Source organism: Saccopteryx bilineata, chromosome 3 (assembly GCF_036850765.1).
Source record: "Saccopteryx bilineata isolate mSacBil1 chromosome 3, mSacBil1_pri_phased_curated, whole genome shotgun sequence".
Taxonomy (NCBI): domain Eukaryota; kingdom Metazoa; phylum Chordata; class Mammalia; order Chiroptera; family Emballonuridae; genus Saccopteryx; species Saccopteryx bilineata.
The window spans coordinates 258,758,204-258,775,367 of NC_089492.1; the positions used below are offsets into that span (position 1 = coordinate 258,758,204).

Sequence of the window (17,164 nt, forward strand, 5' to 3'; positions counted from 1 at the left end):
CATCTGGCTTGAGCGCAGGCTTACCAGCTTGAGTGGGGGATCATGAACATGACCCCATGGTCACTGATCGAGTCCAAAGATTGCTGGCTTGAAGCCCAAGGTCACTGGCTTGAGCCCAAGGTCACTGGCTTGAGCAAGGAGTCACTCGCTCTGCTGTAGCCCCCCGGTCAAGGCACATATGAGAAAGCAATCAGTGAACAACTAAAGTGCTACAGCAAAGAATTGATGCTTCTCATATCTCCCTTCCTGTCTGTCTGTCCCTATCTGTCCCTCTCTCTGTCACAAAAAAATAAGAAACCCAGGAGGCTGCAGAATCCGGAATGCAATGCTAGTTGTTAAGGGTTTCAGCAAAACCACATGGAGAGACAAGAATGAGGAAGGGCTCTGCCTGGTTTCTGACTGGCCTTACATCTCGGGCTGTTGGAAGTCATCGTGAAGTAAACATGCTGTGCTGTCCTAGCTCATGCTCAATTTGCAGAAGATGCCGTCAAAACTCTGGGAAGCCTACTAATTATGGGAATTCTGCTTTGATATGGAATCATCCCAGGATGTGCTGAGAGATGCACTCTCCGGAGCTGTCAGGACACCTTCCACAGACTTGCTGAGAATGTTAAAAATATGGAGTGGTCTAAAATTTTTTTTTATACTTTTAAACCAAAAGGGAGAACTGCAAAGTAATGGCATGATTTGGCTTTCTTCTATGACAGAGATTTTCAACCTTTTTCATCTCATGGTACACATAAACTAAATTACTAAAATTCTGCAGCATACTAAAAAATATATTCTTTGCCAATCTGACAAAAAAATAGGTGCAATTTTTATTCATTCCCACTGGACAGCTATGGTTGTGTTGGTTATCATCTTTTTATTTGACAATCTAAGGGAAAAAGGTCAGTGCACCCAGAGAAATAGTCAGGTATTGCATGTTTTTAAAATTCTTTGGGCACACCAGTTGAAAATCATTGCTCTATGAGTTGGGGGTGAGAGGTCATCAGGAATTAAGAAGAAGGAGCAGAAGTGTGGAGACTTCAATTACTATCTCAAGTTGATTACCGTGTTTCCCAACAATGATCAGAAATCTCAAAGAGGTCCTGTGCCTGCCTGTCTGGAGGGACAGCCAATCAGAAGGCAAGTCTTTCTACCAGGCCTCAGGCTCCGCCCCCTTTCTTCTCTGGCCTGTCACCTGGCCTACTTGTCCCTCATCTCCATTTCCCACCCCTTGGCCCTGTCTAGTACCCTGAAGGAAAAAGATGGTTATTTTGGAAAACAAGGCAGGGCCAGGCCCTTAGGAAGACAGGACGCCTCCAATGACCCCTCTCTCCAGTATTCTTCAACCCTTTCCTCTCTACTGGCTCTTTTGCTAGGAAAACATAAATGTGCTCAAGTCTCAACCTTATTTTAAAACTCCTGCCTTGACCCCCACCTCCTTTAGTTCCTGCCATATCTATTCTGTCTCTCCGTTTGCTGCCAAGCCACTTGAAAGAGCAGTTATTCTCTGCTCCACTTAACATCCTTTTACTTTTCAATTTCCTCTAGTTTTTATTCTTGTCTCTTTGCTGAAAGTACTTCCACAGAAGTCACTGATGAACCTGAAACAGCCAAATCTAGTGAGCCTGTGTCCTCTCCTCCTCACTCTCCCTCCATTACCCGGCACTGATGACCAAGGAATGGTGACTCTGCCCTGAGCTTCTCCCCAAAGCCTCCGATAAAGGAAAGGAAGGCTCCTGAGTGGGACCTCACCGTCGCTGGGCAGCGGCGCTCGCTGGCGGGAGTGGAAGGGGGTCTCACTGCGCCACAGATCTTCTTCACTCTCGGCCACCAGGAGAGAGTTACACACGTGACTGTCATGAAGGTCCTGAAGAAGCAGCCGCTGGGAGAAGGAGCACGGTATCAGGGAACTGGAATATTCCCTCACAAACTGGGGGTGGTGAGAGGTGATCAAAGGCCAGAGAGAATGCTCATTATCACTGGGGGTCAGAGATGCCAGCTAAAAGATACTGGGCTCTGAGCACTGGGCCCACATTAGGAACACTTGTCCCTTTTCTTTGTCAGAATCTGTTCACCATCCTCCGGTCTTAGCTTAAAAATTACTTTTCGTAAGCAGCCTTCCCTGACACTTCAGATGGTCAGGTCCTGCTATATGCTGTCATAGCTGTCTCTACCTTTCCTCTGCAGAAGTCTTCACAATTGTTATGAAGACAGTGTGTCACTCTGTTGTTCAATGCCTATCTCCCCCACTTGACACAGCTCCAGGGTCAGGGTTTCCCTCACGTTCACTATTCTATTCCTAATGCTAGCACAGTGCAACGAGAGGGAACATTTTATAGTCCCAGGGAGGGTATGTACGGGGTTGGGTTAGAAAGAGGTCTCTAGTTTGTGGGGAGTCTGGGAACTAAGAGTATCCCAATAACTGGGGTCAAAGAAAATATCCAAGACGAATCAACAGCCTCTGAAAGTCAGGTCCTGGAAATTCTTTCCTCATCTGGGCTGTGACCGTGCCTGGAGAGGCCTGCCCCTGACTGTTCCTGACTTCCCCTTACCTGGTTGACCTCCCTGCAGATCTCCCCAACACGCCTCACCAGGAGCTGCTGCAGGTGGCGACACTCAGTGCCTGGCCCCCCATCTTCCCGAATCAGGCTCCTAGGAAGAAGTGATGGATCAGACACAGAATTGCAGTGGGGAGGAAATGGTCAGGGGAGGGTCATGGGAGCTGTGGCCAAGAGGAACCATGAAAAGGAAGCATGCGCCCTGGCCAGGTAGCACAGTTGGTTAGAGCGTCGTCCTGATATGCCAAAGTTGCAGGTTCAATCCCCAGTCAGGGCACATACAAGAATCAACCAATCAATGCATAAATAAGTGGAACAACAAATTTCTCTCTCTCTCTCTCAAAAGCAATCAATAAAGCCTAACCAGGCAGTGGCGCAGTGGATAGAGCGTCAGACTGGGATGTGGAGGACCCAGGTTCGAGACCCTGAGGTTGCCAGCTTGAGCACGGGCTCATCTGGTTTGAGCAAAGCTCACCAGCTTGAGCCCAAGGTCCCTGGATTGAACAAGGGGTTGTTACTAGGTCTGCTGTAGCCCCATAGTCAAGGCACATATGAGAAAGCAATCAATAAACAACTAAAGTTCCACAACGAAGAACTGATGCTTCTCATCTCTCTCTCCTTTCCTGTCTGTCCCTATCTATCCCTCTCTGATTCTGTCAAAAAAAAAAAAAAAAATCAATCAATAAATAAAAATTACAAAAAAAAAAAAAAGAAAAGGAAGTAGAATTAAACAAAGGGAAGTAAACATGATGGGAAAAGGGAAAGATGGAATTCTCAGTAGCAATCAGGGAAGACTAGGCTCATGCCTGCCTCACCAGCCTCCATGTGGATACCACACTGAGGCTTCTAAAATGAAACTCACCTCTTCTTTATCGGGACAATGGCCTTCCCTCCTCTCCACCCCACCCCTATGATTAGAGCAGTTTTTAACCAGATGCCTAGGTATGAATTCTGGCTCTGCCACTTACTGTGACCCCAGGGAAGTATTTAACTTATCTGTTCTGGAGTTTCTTCATTCGTAATAATAATATAAAGATAATGATACTTTGTAGGGCTGTTAGACTAAATGAGCTGATCCAGGTAAAACGCTGAAGCAGTGCCTGCCACTTAGTGCGCAATTATTAAATGCTGCCTGTTATACCTTATTTTTACATATCAACTTTTGAAGCTGATCTGAACTGTAGATACTCTTAATGCTCAGCAAGAAGCCAAAATACCCCATCAGCTTTTCAATTTCTTTAGAAAAACAGAGTGTCATGCTTTGCTACTTACTAGCTATGGGAATTGGTTAGGGGCCACCAACCTTATAATAAGTCAGATTTCTACCCAAACCCTCAGTCCCATGTCTTACCCTTTAACAACATTCAAGGGGGTGATGTGGGACCAGGGAGCAGAGGCTTACAGAGTCAGGGTGTGGGGCTTGGCTTCTACTCACCGTGCATGTGCATACACTTCCACACGATCCTGCAATATCCGGACGATGAGCCAGAAGTCAGGCAGGCAGGGCTCAAGGAGGCCTGAGAGCGAAGGCTGTGGAGGTGTAGGACCAGCTGGGGTCCGCAACGTGAAGGGGGCCTTTTCACTCAGGGTCTCATTGGGACCCTCACTGTCAGAGCCACTGCTGCCACCATCATAACCTGTGTCAAATATGCTGAAGTTCAGCCCCATCCTTAGGCTCATCCGAGCCTCCAAAGTACATCAGGCTCCACGGGCCCCTCCAAATGACTCCCTCAGGTGCCCCTGCCCAGACCTTTTGCTGTGCAGCCTTATGTCCACTTCCCATCAGCTTCAAGTCCTTCACCCCCTGCCCCAGCTTACCTAGGTGGTCTGAGTCCACACTGCCCTGACTGGACATGAGGCTTAGTCCCCGGCTGGGCCCAGGCTGGTTCCCTGGGAAGAGACAGAAAATAAATGCCTGGAGCCTCTCTCAATCCCGAAGAGGACGGTGTTCCGAAAATGGACACAGGTCCAGGGATATATAGGTCCCGAGTCCTGGCCCCAGACTTTGCTGCCCAAGTCCTCTCTTACCTCCCTGAGGTAGGCTGGGCAGACTGATGAGGGAGTGGCCCTCAGAATCCTCTGGGGAGCCAGGAGCTTGGGGGCTGGCTGTCAGGGCCTGAGAGGAGGAGGTCAGGACTGAGTTCAGGCCCCACACACCCACCACCACCCCTGCCATTCCCAGGTTAGCCCAGGAAAGACTCACCTCCCCTTCGATGCCTTCAGCCTTATCCTCAGGGCTGTGCCAAGCCCAGGCCGCTGAAGGGGGCACCCTATGGGACCCACCTGGCTGTTGGCCAGCTGCCACAAAGAAGAAGCCACTGTCAGGATCCTCAAGGAGAACATGGCCAGGAAGGTGGAGGCGGCGGAACTCCTGAGGAGTGGGAGCCAAGGTCACAATGTAGGCAGGGGCAGCCCTCCTTGTTTGTGGCGCCCCACACTTCCTCATCAGCCCCTCACAACCACCTCGTGAAGCAGACACCGCTATCCCCACTGCTGCGGCAGGAAAAAGGTTCAGTGATTTGCCTAAGGATCAATGGGCCAGTGGCAAGGTGGGAGCTGAGTCTCTTCCCACTTGGGCTGCCAGGCTTGGGGTGAGGGACAATGTGGTGAGGAGGCAGGCAGGAGGGTCACTCAGTGGACTCAAACCAAGAGAGAATCTTCCAGTTCTGTATCTGGAGTTCAGGGAGGTATGGATGCACAGGAGTCCAGGGTGTTCTGAGGGCAGCATACCTCCTTGAACTGGGTGAGGGAGCGCTCTGGCCCAAACACAAAACTCAGCGGCAGAGTTTGGCGAAGGCAGGTGGAGCGTCCAGGAGAGCTATGGATGTGGGCAGCCGCACGGTGCAGGGCAGGGCTCTGCGGGATGCCCCCTCTTCGGAGTGCCCCCACCATCTCATCCTCCAGCAACCAGCGGATCTACAGAGGACAATCCAGGAAGTGGCAAAGGGCACCGCCCTTGCTGAATGGGGCATCCTCTCACTCCTAGACTAGAAGATACTACAAGATACTCTGCCTTACAGACTGAAGAAGGCTTCACTTGGATCCCAGAATAAAGGGGGTGCCTTACCCCACCGATATGATGGAAAGGGTATCAGTTACAGTGTTAAGGCGTTGTCACTCAGGGTGGGGGAGGGAAGGCCCTCACCTCACTCATGGTGGTTTCAACAGCCAATCTGTGGGGTACAGCCAAATTGAATAGTCCTGGGTGCCTAATCGGGAGAAAGGTTTAGAAACTGGTTCTAGAAACAACTGAGGGAGAGCAAAAACTCTTGAGAGGGAGAAAAGAAAATACCTGTCTTCTTCTGGGGGTGGCAATGGCGGCCCCAGGCCATCATCTGACCTTAAAGATGATGGTTGCCCTGGGGATCGTGGGAATGAAGCACTGCTCTCAGATGTTGACCTGAATAGGGTAGGATCATAGGTCAAAGGTCAGCACTAATACCCTCCCAAGACCCCCTCAGCACTCCTTCCTTGAAGTATTTCAGGTGTCCTCAGGCCTTAAGTGCCCCTAGATTCCCTATGGTTCTCCCATCCCCAATAAGGCCCCAGGTCCCCCCACCGCCAAACTTGTTGCCACACCGGTGGTGCTGAGGGTCTGAGGTCGGAGGGAGCTCCACTTCCAGCGGCAAGGTCAGCACAAAGACATCCAAAGTGACACTGAGGTCCCTCAGGGGCACTCGGCCCCCAATCGGGGGGCCCTCTAGACTGGAAAGCACCTGGCCTGGGAGAAGGGGAGAGTCAGGGTTGCTGGAAACTCTAGGACAAGTACAGAATCCAAGTTCTCAGTGCTTAAGAGTTATACCCAAAGCCTGTCCCCAACAGGCAGACAGGCTGTCCAGGACCTGCGGCCCTCCACTGGTCACCCCCCACTCACCCAGGCAGGTGGGCAGGCTGCACACAGGTACTGAGCTGTGCTGCCCACGCAGCCGCACAGAGCACGTGAGGTGCAGGAAGAGCGGTGGCAGGTCACGCACAAGGCTCTCAGGCCCAGTGGGTGAGTCTCCCCCCAGGATACTGAAGGAGTCTTCATCAGGGTTCACGGTGTCTGCGTCTGACAGCGAGGTGGAGTCCAGCCCAGCAGGCCCCAGGTCTGCTTCACGGCTCTCACGATATTCTACCTCCAGCTCTGGGTCACTCTCAGTGACCACGCAGCAAGCAGAGGTGTCCCCTAGAGATGCAGGTCTCACGGTCAATAGGAGAGGTCGGCAGTGGAGGCCCCTGAATCCTGGCTTGAAGCCGCATTCCCCACCTTGAGCCACTTGCCCACACACCTTCTTCTCCCATGAGCTCTGCTTCTGAAAACTCTAGGTCACTGACTTTCCTGTCTACGGTGTCTCGGGGGCCCTCATCCTGGGCACAAAAGAGAGACAGCTGATCCAAGGCAGGACAAGAGCCACACCCACGCCTCAGGGCCCAAGTCAGGAGGAGCCTGGTAGGCTTGGGGGAAGCTCTAGGCTTCCAGGTGGGGGAGGGAAAGGTAAAGCAGAAAGCCACTCACCTCTCGCCTGCTAGATGGAGGGCAGTAGAAGAAGTAGTGGGGATTGGAGGGCACTGTGCGAAAGTGGAGACCACTGATCTCCAGGAACTTCTCCTGTTTTGGGGTTAGAAGGAGGCTATAATATCAGCCACCCTTCAGAACACTACCCGTCCCCCATGACCGACAGCTACACACCCCCAACCAGGAGGGAGCATCAACCCCTGCACAGGCGGGCCTCCACCCCTCCCCTGCCCTCACCTGAATGAAGCTATGAAGGGCATCGTGCACCTCTCCTCTGAGCTGGCAGACGTCTGTCAGAGAGATCTCCAGGCCAGGGTCTGGGTTACCAGGGCCACGAGTGCTCTGAAACTCAGGCTCACTGAGGTCCTCAGTCTCTATGCTGTGTGGTTGGGTAGGGGTGGGGAGGATTCAAGTTTTAAGAACTGCTAAGTCCTAGAGGAGCCTGCTTCCCAACTGAGAGCAGCAGCACACACCTGTCTTGTCTCTAGGAAGGGTGAGCTGGGGACCCAGCAGTGGGCAAAATAGAGTTTTTGCCTCTATGAAAGTCACAATAGTTCAGACATCATGGATATTATGTGAACCCTCAGAACAGCTTCTACTTTCACGGGCAACTCCTTTCCCCCCACCCGCTCAGGACTCCACACCAGAAGAGGAGAGATGGGGAGGCAGGAGGGAAACCACTCCCCAGGCAAAACGGAAGAGAGATGTCTGGGCAGGGGGAGGAAGCCAGCGACAAAGCACTACTGTCTCTCGGTGCTTAGGGGCGGAGGGTCCCAGCTTCTCGGGACTTTGTCTGTGTGCCCCCTCTGCAGTGCTCCAGGACAATCCTAACCTGGACTCGGAAGCCAGCACAGCTCGCTGCCGCGGCTCAGGGCCCTCCTCGATGCTGCTGCTGAAGGGCCCGGGGCTGAGAGGGCCAGGGCTTGGGGGAGCGGGTGGCAGACCCCGGGCATGTCCACAGAGGGCCAGGAGGAAAGGGGTGATGTCGACTTCCTGGAGCAGCTCCTCACAGGCGTCAACCGCCATCAGCAAGTCCTGGGAGGGCACACTCTGTGCTTGCTGCAAGCTCCGGAACAGCCCTGACGGACGGGGAGGGCACTGAGCGTCAAGCTCCGGCACCGCCTCCCCAGCCCAGTGCCTGCAATCCTCCTGTCTCCCCTCCCCCACTGACGCCCCCTCTGATGGCTCCCTGCTCACCACGGACGTAGCATCGCTGGGCATGCTCCTGCAGCAAGGCACAGTGGTTGGCTGCCTCCTTGTGCCTGGGCTCCATCCAGGCTGAGGAGGGGGAGGTCTGGTCGAGAAACTGAGTCCTAGGAATGAGAGGAAAGAGGGAGTCTGGCCAATATCCTTAAGCGACACTTCAGACTTCCCATCACCCACTCCAGAGGACCATCCACAGGTCCCCACCAAATGTATTCATGGCCCAGCAAGGGGCTGGCAGGGCAGAGCTAAGCAGCTGAGCTCCTGCCACTGACCATCAGTCTGTTTGTCCACACCTTAGTGTGTATCTGAGCCTTGGCTGGGGGAGGACCCAGATCAACCTTGACGGCACTCACCGGAAGACGAGGTCTCGAGGTGCCTGAGGGGGCTGAACGCCAACCATCTGCTCCCTCAGCGCTTCCAGGGCACAGCTATAGATGAAGACAGGACATCGGGTCCGGGGCCCATCTGCACCCTCCGTTTGCAGAGCCTGACGCCCAGTGTAAGCCTGTAAGTCCCGACGGAAGGGTGGGCTCAGTTCTCCTGGATTCTGGGCACTGTCTGTGGGAAAAGGTTGTCACATGGTCTTCAAATCCTCTATCGGTTCCTATTCCTGCTCCTGCTTAACTGACTTCAGAGCCAGCAGCCTTACCACAAGCGGGGGTGACACTGAGGACAGGGACCTGGGTCCTGGGAGCCCTGACCCCAGTTCCTCCCAGATCTTTCAGGCTGGAGGCCCCATTCCAATCCCCGAACTTGGGCTTTGTCTCCTCTTGAGAGGGTCCCTCTAGGCCATAGGTGGCCAGATGCTGGACATCTGAAGAGGAAAACAGAAGCAAAACAGAGCTGCCTGGTTGCCCGGTGAGGGAGCTCAGGGCTTTGTATCTGTGGGGCTAGTGAGGAAGGTCAGTGGCCGGTACCTGAGAAGGTAGCTGGGAGGAATGTCAGAAACACATGCTGGGGGGTCACAAGCCTCGCATAGCAGCGCCACTGAGGGGGCTGGGCGGAGACGAGAGGCCTCAGAGTTTCTGGAGGGCTTACATTCTACAGAGAAAACAAAATTAAAGCAATCTCTAAGTGAGCCCTGCTGCCTTCCTTCACCCTTGAGGGTGTAGCCTGCAAGATCCAGAACAAAGGGGAATGACAGTATCCTGCCATTGGCAGGAGGCATTTATCCCAGGTGATGGAAAATGGGGGTATGCATAGCGGTGACAGAAGGTCAGTACGCAAAAGGGCTCGAGGAGATGCATCAGTGCTGACCAGGGCAGGAAGAGCCGAGTCTCCAGTGGCCTGAGTGCTGCCGACCGTCTGATCCTTCAGGACCCCATGGGCCCCCACTGGTGGTCTCTCTGGACCTACATTGAGGGTAAAGATGAGTAGAAGAGGGCAGGGTCAGCAGAGGGGCAGGGCTCTGCAGTGAAGAAATGGGGAGGGCAAAACCCGGAGACAGAAACCACCTTGGGGGCGGGCAGAGGAGGAGGGTCAGAGTCTGATACTGGAAAGAGGTGGGAGCTCACCTGGACCGTGGCGGGTCCGCCGCAGCACCTCACTCAAGAAGGCAACCTGGTCAGCAGTGCTCAGCGGGATCTCCCGGTCACTCAGCTCCTGCCCCAGGCAGCTGTGCAGCAGGCACAGCACCATGTCGTTGGCGGGACAGGGCCCCTCGGCGAGAGGGACACCCTCTGGCTCTGCCCGACACACACTCCGCTCAGCACTGAGAGCCTCCTGCCGCCCGGTGCCCCGGCTCAGCCCGGCTCAGCCCCGACCACACAGCCCCTTCGGCAGCTCCCAAGCCTCCTCTGGCCCCCATCACTATCTGCTAGTGCGCAGACTCATCTGCTCTCTATGCGCTAGTTCACCCAGGCTTGCTGGCCTTCTAGGTAGGGGGTGAATGGGTACAAAGTTCACCCACCTCTGGAAAGCAGAAGAAAGAACATCTGGAGCTGCTGGCACTGAGGCAGCAGTCCCATTAGGTCAAAATGGAAAGGGATCTCACGGACATAGGAGTCTCCTCCCTGGTCCAATCCTAAGAGGGAGGGAAGGATGACAAGATTTTCTATCTGTGGCTGCCTTCTCCCCACTCACTCCCCTCAGGGGCCCCTTCCCCACTGACCATCAGAGACCCTCGGCTCTGGGGGAAGGGGACTCCACTCCTTGCTCTGGCACAGCTGTATCAGGTACTCAAAGCTCAGCATGGAGCCTATGCAGGCAGCATCCCGGGGGTGGAGCTAGGGAAGGTATAGCAGAGGTCAGGGTCAGCCCCTCCTAACCCCAGAGACCTGGGCCTCCAGCTCTCGAGGAAGCCCACGCAGTCAGACACCCAGAATACACCGACCCAGACAGATCAGAAAACCCCCAGGCTGAGGCGGTCCCAAAGGGATGGCACCCAACCCGGTAAAGGGTGGGGGTGCTGCTGAGGTCACTCACAGCTCTCGGGATCTCAGAGTACGTCAAGTTCTGGAGGTGCTTCCAGCTCTCAGGGCCGGGTCCCACTTGCCCGTACTGTGGCTCCACCCACACCTCGGTGACCAGACTGAGCTCCGAGTCTCCCTCCAGGGCCTCCACCTCCACATCATTGTCATCATCTGTTGAGAAACTAAAGGAAAAAGGGCCCTGAGCGTGGGAGTGAGGAGAGTCCAAGCCACAACCCCACGGCTGGAGACAGTCCGTGGGGGGCAGGAAGGCGGCAGACACACAGGACAACCACAATCGCATGTGACCCTACCAGACCTGCGCCTGCCTGATGAAGCATCTAAAACAGCACCCCTGCCCCAACTCCCTGAGGTGTGAGAGAGAGAACTCAGGGCATGGGGGGGAGCAGGAGGAGGGAGAGGAGCTCGGAGCAGGGCGGGCTCACCTGTCCTTGGTGGAGGTGGAGTGCGGAGGGAAGAGGATGTACTGGACAACACAGGTGTGCCTCTCCTCCACCGCGGCCTGCCCAGAGGGCTCGTTCTGAGGGCACAGGAGAGCCTGGGCAAACCCCCGCCCAGGTAGGGATGTGGCCCCACCCAGCTCCGGCCCTCAGAACTTCAGCCCCCTTGCCGCACTGTCCCAGGACTGGCCTCAGGTGTTGGCTCCCTGGGAGGCAGTTTCCAGGGTCCCAACCCAGCTCAATGGTCAGTGGCTCTGGGATGGTGATGGGTCTGGGTGGGATGTGTCATGAAGGATGGCACCTACCTGGATGGGAAGCTCCAACACCATGTTGATGATTCCTTCCCCGCTGCAGGCAAAGTGGAACCCTTCAGACAGTCGGACTCTGGAGCCACATAAAGGTGGAGGAGACATTCAGAGGACATCCTGACCCGATGCCACTGATGTGCCCACCTTCCAGCAGCCCTGCAGGCAGACTTGAGTGCTGGTGACCCTGCTTAGCCTAGTGGTCCCCTGAACAGAACAGGCCCAATTAGGACCAGAAGCCTAAGTAGAGTGGAGGAAGAGGGAGGGAAGCAGCAGGTCCTGCTCTGTGCTGGAGTCTTTGCATAACAGCAGCAGCAAAGGGAGGGGCAGTGTCTGGCACGGGCTTTCTGCCACAGCCCAAACCCAGAGTCTACACCAGCTCTCTCCCTGCCCCCAAGTTGCCTGGCAGGCTCAGGTGACGTACTCAGTGAGGACAGAGAGGAGCTGGGCAATGGCGCTGAGAGGCAGTGCGGGGACCAGTCCGGACGGGACACTCCAGAGACTGCGCTGATGGTAGAGGTACCGGGACAGTGACGCTAGGCTGGAAGAGGCTGAGCGGCCTGACACCAAGGGCAGCGGCCCTGGTGGCTCCAGTGTCAGCAAGAAGGGCGCCCGGTAGTCCAGTGGCAGCTTCTCATACCTATAAACAGGGGCAATTCCCAGTTGGTCACTCTTCTACCCAGCTGAGCCACAGCCCCCCACATGCTGGCCCAGCCCCACCTGTACCAACCTGATGAGTAGCTTGTCCAGCGGCTTATGCAGGACCACAAGGCAGGGTCGGTCAGAGAGGGCCTGCTGCGGCCCCAGCAAGGGGGGGGACTTGGAGGGAGAGCTGCCCCCACCAGCGCCCCCCAGCCCTTTCCGTTTCACCTTGGGCGTGGGCTCCTTGCTCTGCACCCGGTGGGGGAAGCGCAGCCGCAGGATCTCCTCCCGCAAGCCCAACACAATCTGAGGGGAAAATGGGGTCAGGCTCTCCGACTCCCATCTCCTACAGATCCGGGCGAAGGGGCCCACAGACAGGGTGAGAGAGCCTTACTTAATCTGGGGCCTCCTCTCTCTACTGGTACTGGCCCTACAGGTTTGGGGAGAAGGGAGGCTGCAGTGCAGACTGGGAGTCAGGCAGGGCCCAGCTCACCTTGTGCCGGGCCTGTGCCGGTGTGCCGATGGGAAAACCCAGGCGAAGAACCATGCATGGGGCCTTGGAGATGATGCGGACCATGTAGAAGGAGGAGGGGGGTTGGTCAGGGGCACTGCGAAGAAACGGGAGTCAGCGGGCAGCCCTGGGTGGCTGTAAAGGAGTTTAGGAGGAAGGAGGAATGCAGTCTGGGGTTAGAGGGAGAGACACGGGCTGAAGTGGCAGGGGAGGGAAGAGGGGACATCACTTTGCCCACCTGGAGAGCAGCTTCACATACGAATAGCCCTCGACTAGCACAAAGCTGCTCCAGTCCCGAAGCAGAGAGGTCAGCGAGGAGTGTGAGATCCTGCACTGGACTGTGCTGTAGCGCCCGTTGCTGCCCGGGGTGTGCAAGTGCTTGGGGATTGGTCTGAGAAGAGGAAGCAGTGAGGTCAGACCTCCCAGCTGCAAACGTGAGGGAGAAGAACAGACTGCTACCTCTCCCTTCTAGGACCTGCTTGAGTACATGGGGGCTAAGAAGCAGGAAGACAGAGCCATAGTTTTGCTTGGCCAAGGACAGTAAGGGTGCATCTCAGCTCCCCTTCTCTATCACTCCTTGTCCCCTCACACCTGCTCCTCCACCCCCAACCATGGCCTAAGACAACACCCACGTGTCGTGCTCCAGGATTAGCACCAGGCGATGCATGTGTAACCAACGCTGCCATGAGTTCGCATCCATGGACAGTACTGGCTTCCAGTAGGCAGCAAACTGAGCATGGGATGAGTCGGACCCACTGTGTTGAAGGGAGAGCACCTGGGGGTTGAAAAGACAGCCCAGAAGAGCATTTGTAGATAACCAGGGTACAGCCTCCAGGCCGTGTACAGAACCATGGCGTTCAGAGGTTCAGAGATGGCAGTGGTTTAAGGGTAAAGGAACCCATAACCCAGCCTGGGTTGGAGGCAAAAACTGCCTCCAACATGAAAGCTAGATTAGGATGAATGAGCCAGGGAAAGACTGAGCAGCATTTTAAAGCTAATTCTAGGCAAAGGCTGAGACCTGCCACGCTTCTATCACTGACTTTGGAGCCCAGCCGCTGAGTGATTGGCAGGACCTCAGATGAAGCCACTGTTCACTAACACGAGCCCCTGGCCTAGCAATGCCAGACGAGAGCTGTACTCCGAGTGTGGAGAAAGTGCTCCTACAGGACAGTGGTTGTTAAAAGTGGGAAATGAACAGGTGAGGGTGTCGGGGAGGCCAGAGTATGCCAGATGGGGCAAGGGGCTCGCAGTCGGCTGAGGTACCACCATCTACTGTGGTCTGCTGAGGAGAGCTGCCTCTCTCTACAGACCCTTCACCCCCAGGGGCTTGGAAGGAGGGAGGAGAATTGCTCTCAAGGTTCGGGTGCCTCACACTTGAAAAGGAAGGTAAAAGAAGGTGGGCTGGGCTCCAGAGGCTGTGCCAATCAAGTCTGGGTGGCATACAATGGGGATAATGTGCCGCAAAGCCACTGACCGGGGTGGTGGAGCCGGGCGGGATGTAGAAGAGTGGCACTCCGCTCTTGGTGCTGTCTGGAAGTGTGAAATGTTCTGGGACTGAAGAGAAGGACTGCAGGTGGGCGAGCATCTGGTCCGTCTGGTTAATGCTGCGGGACAAGGGCCAATCCTGAGCCATCCCTGACTCCGGCGGGTACAGAGGAGGGGAGCCGGGGGACAGGGACCCTGGACAGAAGCCTGGTGCTCACAGTGACTCTTCAGCTCCCAGCTTCACACACCTGTCCCTCCACACAACAAATGGGGCATCGCTGACGGAGCAGTGACTCACTCACCTCTGCAGTGTGTTCCAGAACCGCCGGATGACGTGGGTACGATACAGGGAGCGGATGGGCTGCCTCAGCGCACAGGACACATCGTGTAAGATGTCATAGCCGCCTTCCATTGTCACTTCCACCCGTGTGCCCCGAGGGTCCTCGGGCTCCAGTGGCCAGGGCGCCACGGCCACGTACTCGATGCGCATGTTGTGTTTCCACAGCAGCACCAGCTTCACCTCCAGCTGGGCCCCTCCTTCGGGGAAGCCGGGGGGGGGGGGGGGGGGCTAGTGAGCAGAGGCCTGGGCCCGAGTCCTGCCTAAATCCCCACCCGCCTCCTGGAACTCTAGCCTGGCCAAAGGTTCCAAGCATGGCTCCATGATTTCAGGCCCACAGCCTGCCAACTGACACAGACAGAACTTTGCAGTAATCTGGAACAAAGCCAAGTTCAGGACACCACACCACTCTCAGGTGACTCACCTGGGGCGACAGGAGATGGAAGTGGGCAGACAAATGCTAAGAGAACTAAGCCCTGAAGGCAACTCAGAATCCACCTGTCTCAAATGACAAGTGGAATCTTTCACTGTAGCACTCTCATGTGTGATTTGTGTGTCCTCTGTTTCGTTCAACATGTCCTCCCACACGCAAAGTCTGAGAGGCCTGTGAGATAAGCAGGACCTAGTGGCCCTTACCTTTGGCTAGCGTGACCTCTCGGATACTGTAGCCCTCTCGAAGCCGTACAGACACGGTGCTGACCAAGTCGGCTGCCACCTCCTTCTCAGTGTGCTTCTTCCGCCTCAGGGCCAAGGCAGGGTTGCTGCTGGCGGAGACCAGGTGCTCATTGAACAGGCGGTGCTGGGAGCCTAGTGAGGATGGGGAAGGGAACAGTGGTTACGTGTTAGTGGCGAGAGATACAGGGGAGGGGCTGTGCTGAAATCATGGGGAGAAAACAGTACCAGACTATTTAGCCCCCATTACATTTTGTCCCCCAGGAACCCAAACCCAAGATAGATTTCTGTATTATCTCGGTCCATCTTACACTCACTCCCCAATTTCTACCCTTGCCCCTGCCCCAGTCTGCCTCTCACCACAATAATATTCAGGGTTCAGGGCTTCCCCACTGCGCAGGAAGGAGTAGAGAAGAAATGCCCGGTGGTAAACAGTCAGACCCAGGTTGCCCGGCTCGGGCTCAGGACAAGTGGACAGGTAGGAACCAAACGTTGCCATTGCGATGAACTTCATCAATTCCACATTGGGCACGTGGCCAAAACTGCAGTCATAAGAGTAAACTCCTCCCACCTGGAGAAAGTGAGGAATTGAGGCCTTGCTCAAAAAGAGGCACACAGGAACAAGACTGGAGGAGCCTGGGCCGTGGCCACTCCCGTCCCTGGGACCAGAGTGGAAAGCAGGCCAGTGTCACCCCGAGGCAGACCACTGAAACTTTCCTTCCTTGAGCCCTTCTGCCTGAAGCGTGTGCCATCTGGTCCCACCCTCTTCCTCAATCAAATACCAGCCGGCCCCAACCAAGAAGATTCTGACAATTGGTTCACTGGTTTTCTGTTACCAGCCTGAGAGACTTCAGTGTTTCTCTAACAAAGCGCTTCTCAAACTTTAGGGTGCATACGTAACACCTGGGGATTTTGTTAAAATCCAGTATGTCAAAAATAAACAAACACATAAAATAAAAATAAAAAAATAAAAAATACAGTAGGTCTGGGGTGGGTTCTGAGATTCTGCATTTTTAACCAGCTCCAAGGTGATACTGGTGCGCCAGTCTATGGACCATATTTTGAATACCATGGCTGCAGATCAGAGGTTGGCTAAATATAACCTGTGGGCCAAATTTAGCCTAACACCTACTTTTGTAAATAAAGTTTTATCAAAACACAGCCATGCCCATTCATTTTCATATTGTCCACGGCTGCTCTCATACAAGAAGAGCAAAGCAGAGTAGCTGTGACAACCCTAAGGCCTACAAAGTTTAAAATACTTACTAGCTAGTCCTTTACAGAAAATGTTTGTAGACGTACTCTTGATTCACTCAATTCTCTGGCCTTGCAGTTCCTTAACCCTCATCTTCTAGAGCAGGGGTCCCCAAACTACGGCCCGCGGGCCACGTATGGCCCCCTGAGGCCATTTATCTGGCCCCCACTGCAATTCTGGAAGAAGCACCTCTTTCATTGGTGGTCAGTGAAAGGAGCATAGTTCCCATTGAAATACTGGTCAGTTTGTTGATTTAAATTTACTTGCTCTTTATTTTAAATATTGTATTTGTTCCCATTTTGTTTTTTTACTTTAAAATAAGTTATGTGCAATGTGCATAGGGATTTGTTCATAGTTGTTTTTTTTTAATAGACCGGCCCTCCAATGGTCTGAAGGACAGTGAACTGGCCCCCTGTGTAAAAAGTTTGGGGACCCCAGTCCTAGAGCTTTCTCTATTCCACTCAGCTGCCTGCTGGCTACAGCAGTCCCCGCTTACCGGTGGTTTTGCTTTTCAAAGTTTCAGTTATAGTCAACCATGAACTAAAAATATTAAATGAAAAGCTCCAGAAATGAACAATTCTTAAGTTTTAAATTGTGTGCTGCTCTGAGTGGTGTGATGAAACCTTGCTCCATCCTGCTCCATCCCACCAGGATGTGAACAATTTCTTTGTCCAGTGTACGCACACTGTATACACTAGCCTTGCCTATTAGTCACTTAATAGCCATCACAGTTATGAGATCAACAGTCAGATCGACTGTCTCAGTATCTAAGTCCTTGTGTCCAAGTAACCCTTATTTTACTTAATAATGGCCCCAAAGATCAAGAGCAGTGATGACA

The 17,164-nt window shown here is 54.3% G+C and overlaps 1 protein-coding gene across 1 annotated transcript in view; it reads right to left on the bottom strand.

Annotated features, from left to right (window-relative positions):
• Positions 1-17,164, bottom strand: part of SZT2 (SZT2 subunit of KICSTOR complex) — a 58,604-nt gene that overhangs the window by 15,382 nt on the left and 26,058 nt on the right. Inside the window, exons 8-42 of the mRNA XM_066269422.1 lie at positions 15,432-15,642; positions 15,036-15,206; positions 14,365-14,599; positions 14,052-14,181; positions 13,210-13,352; positions 12,816-12,968; positions 12,560-12,674; positions 12,155-12,372; positions 11,849-12,064; positions 11,425-11,503; positions 11,105-11,199; positions 10,675-10,843; positions 10,361-10,475; positions 10,160-10,273; positions 9,765-9,935; positions 9,508-9,602; positions 9,168-9,291; positions 8,900-9,064; positions 8,604-8,808; positions 8,242-8,357; positions 7,877-8,123; positions 7,282-7,423; positions 7,045-7,137; positions 6,818-6,896; positions 6,421-6,714; positions 6,126-6,267; positions 5,839-5,946; positions 5,692-5,755; positions 5,277-5,462; positions 4,750-4,917; positions 4,575-4,662; positions 4,365-4,436; positions 3,982-4,183; positions 2,541-2,640; positions 1,741-1,870 (exon numbers count right to left, since the gene is read on the bottom strand). Coding sequence (XP_066125519.1) covers positions 1,741-1,870; positions 2,541-2,640; positions 3,982-4,183; positions 4,365-4,436; positions 4,575-4,662; positions 4,750-4,917; positions 5,277-5,462; positions 5,692-5,755; positions 5,839-5,946; positions 6,126-6,267; positions 6,421-6,714; positions 6,818-6,896; positions 7,045-7,137; positions 7,282-7,423; positions 7,877-8,123; positions 8,242-8,357; positions 8,604-8,808; positions 8,900-9,064; positions 9,168-9,291; positions 9,508-9,602; positions 9,765-9,935; positions 10,160-10,273; positions 10,361-10,475; positions 10,675-10,843; positions 11,105-11,199; positions 11,425-11,503; positions 11,849-12,064; positions 12,155-12,372; positions 12,560-12,674; positions 12,816-12,968; positions 13,210-13,352; positions 14,052-14,181; positions 14,365-14,599; positions 15,036-15,206; positions 15,432-15,642 — 5,155 coding nt within the window. The remainder of the gene's footprint in view (positions 1-1,740; positions 1,871-2,540; positions 2,641-3,981; positions 4,184-4,364; positions 4,437-4,574; positions 4,663-4,749; positions 4,918-5,276; positions 5,463-5,691; positions 5,756-5,838; positions 5,947-6,125; positions 6,268-6,420; positions 6,715-6,817; positions 6,897-7,044; positions 7,138-7,281; positions 7,424-7,876; positions 8,124-8,241; positions 8,358-8,603; positions 8,809-8,899; positions 9,065-9,167; positions 9,292-9,507; positions 9,603-9,764; positions 9,936-10,159; positions 10,274-10,360; positions 10,476-10,674; positions 10,844-11,104; positions 11,200-11,424; positions 11,504-11,848; positions 12,065-12,154; positions 12,373-12,559; positions 12,675-12,815; positions 12,969-13,209; positions 13,353-14,051; positions 14,182-14,364; positions 14,600-15,035; positions 15,207-15,431; positions 15,643-17,164) is intronic.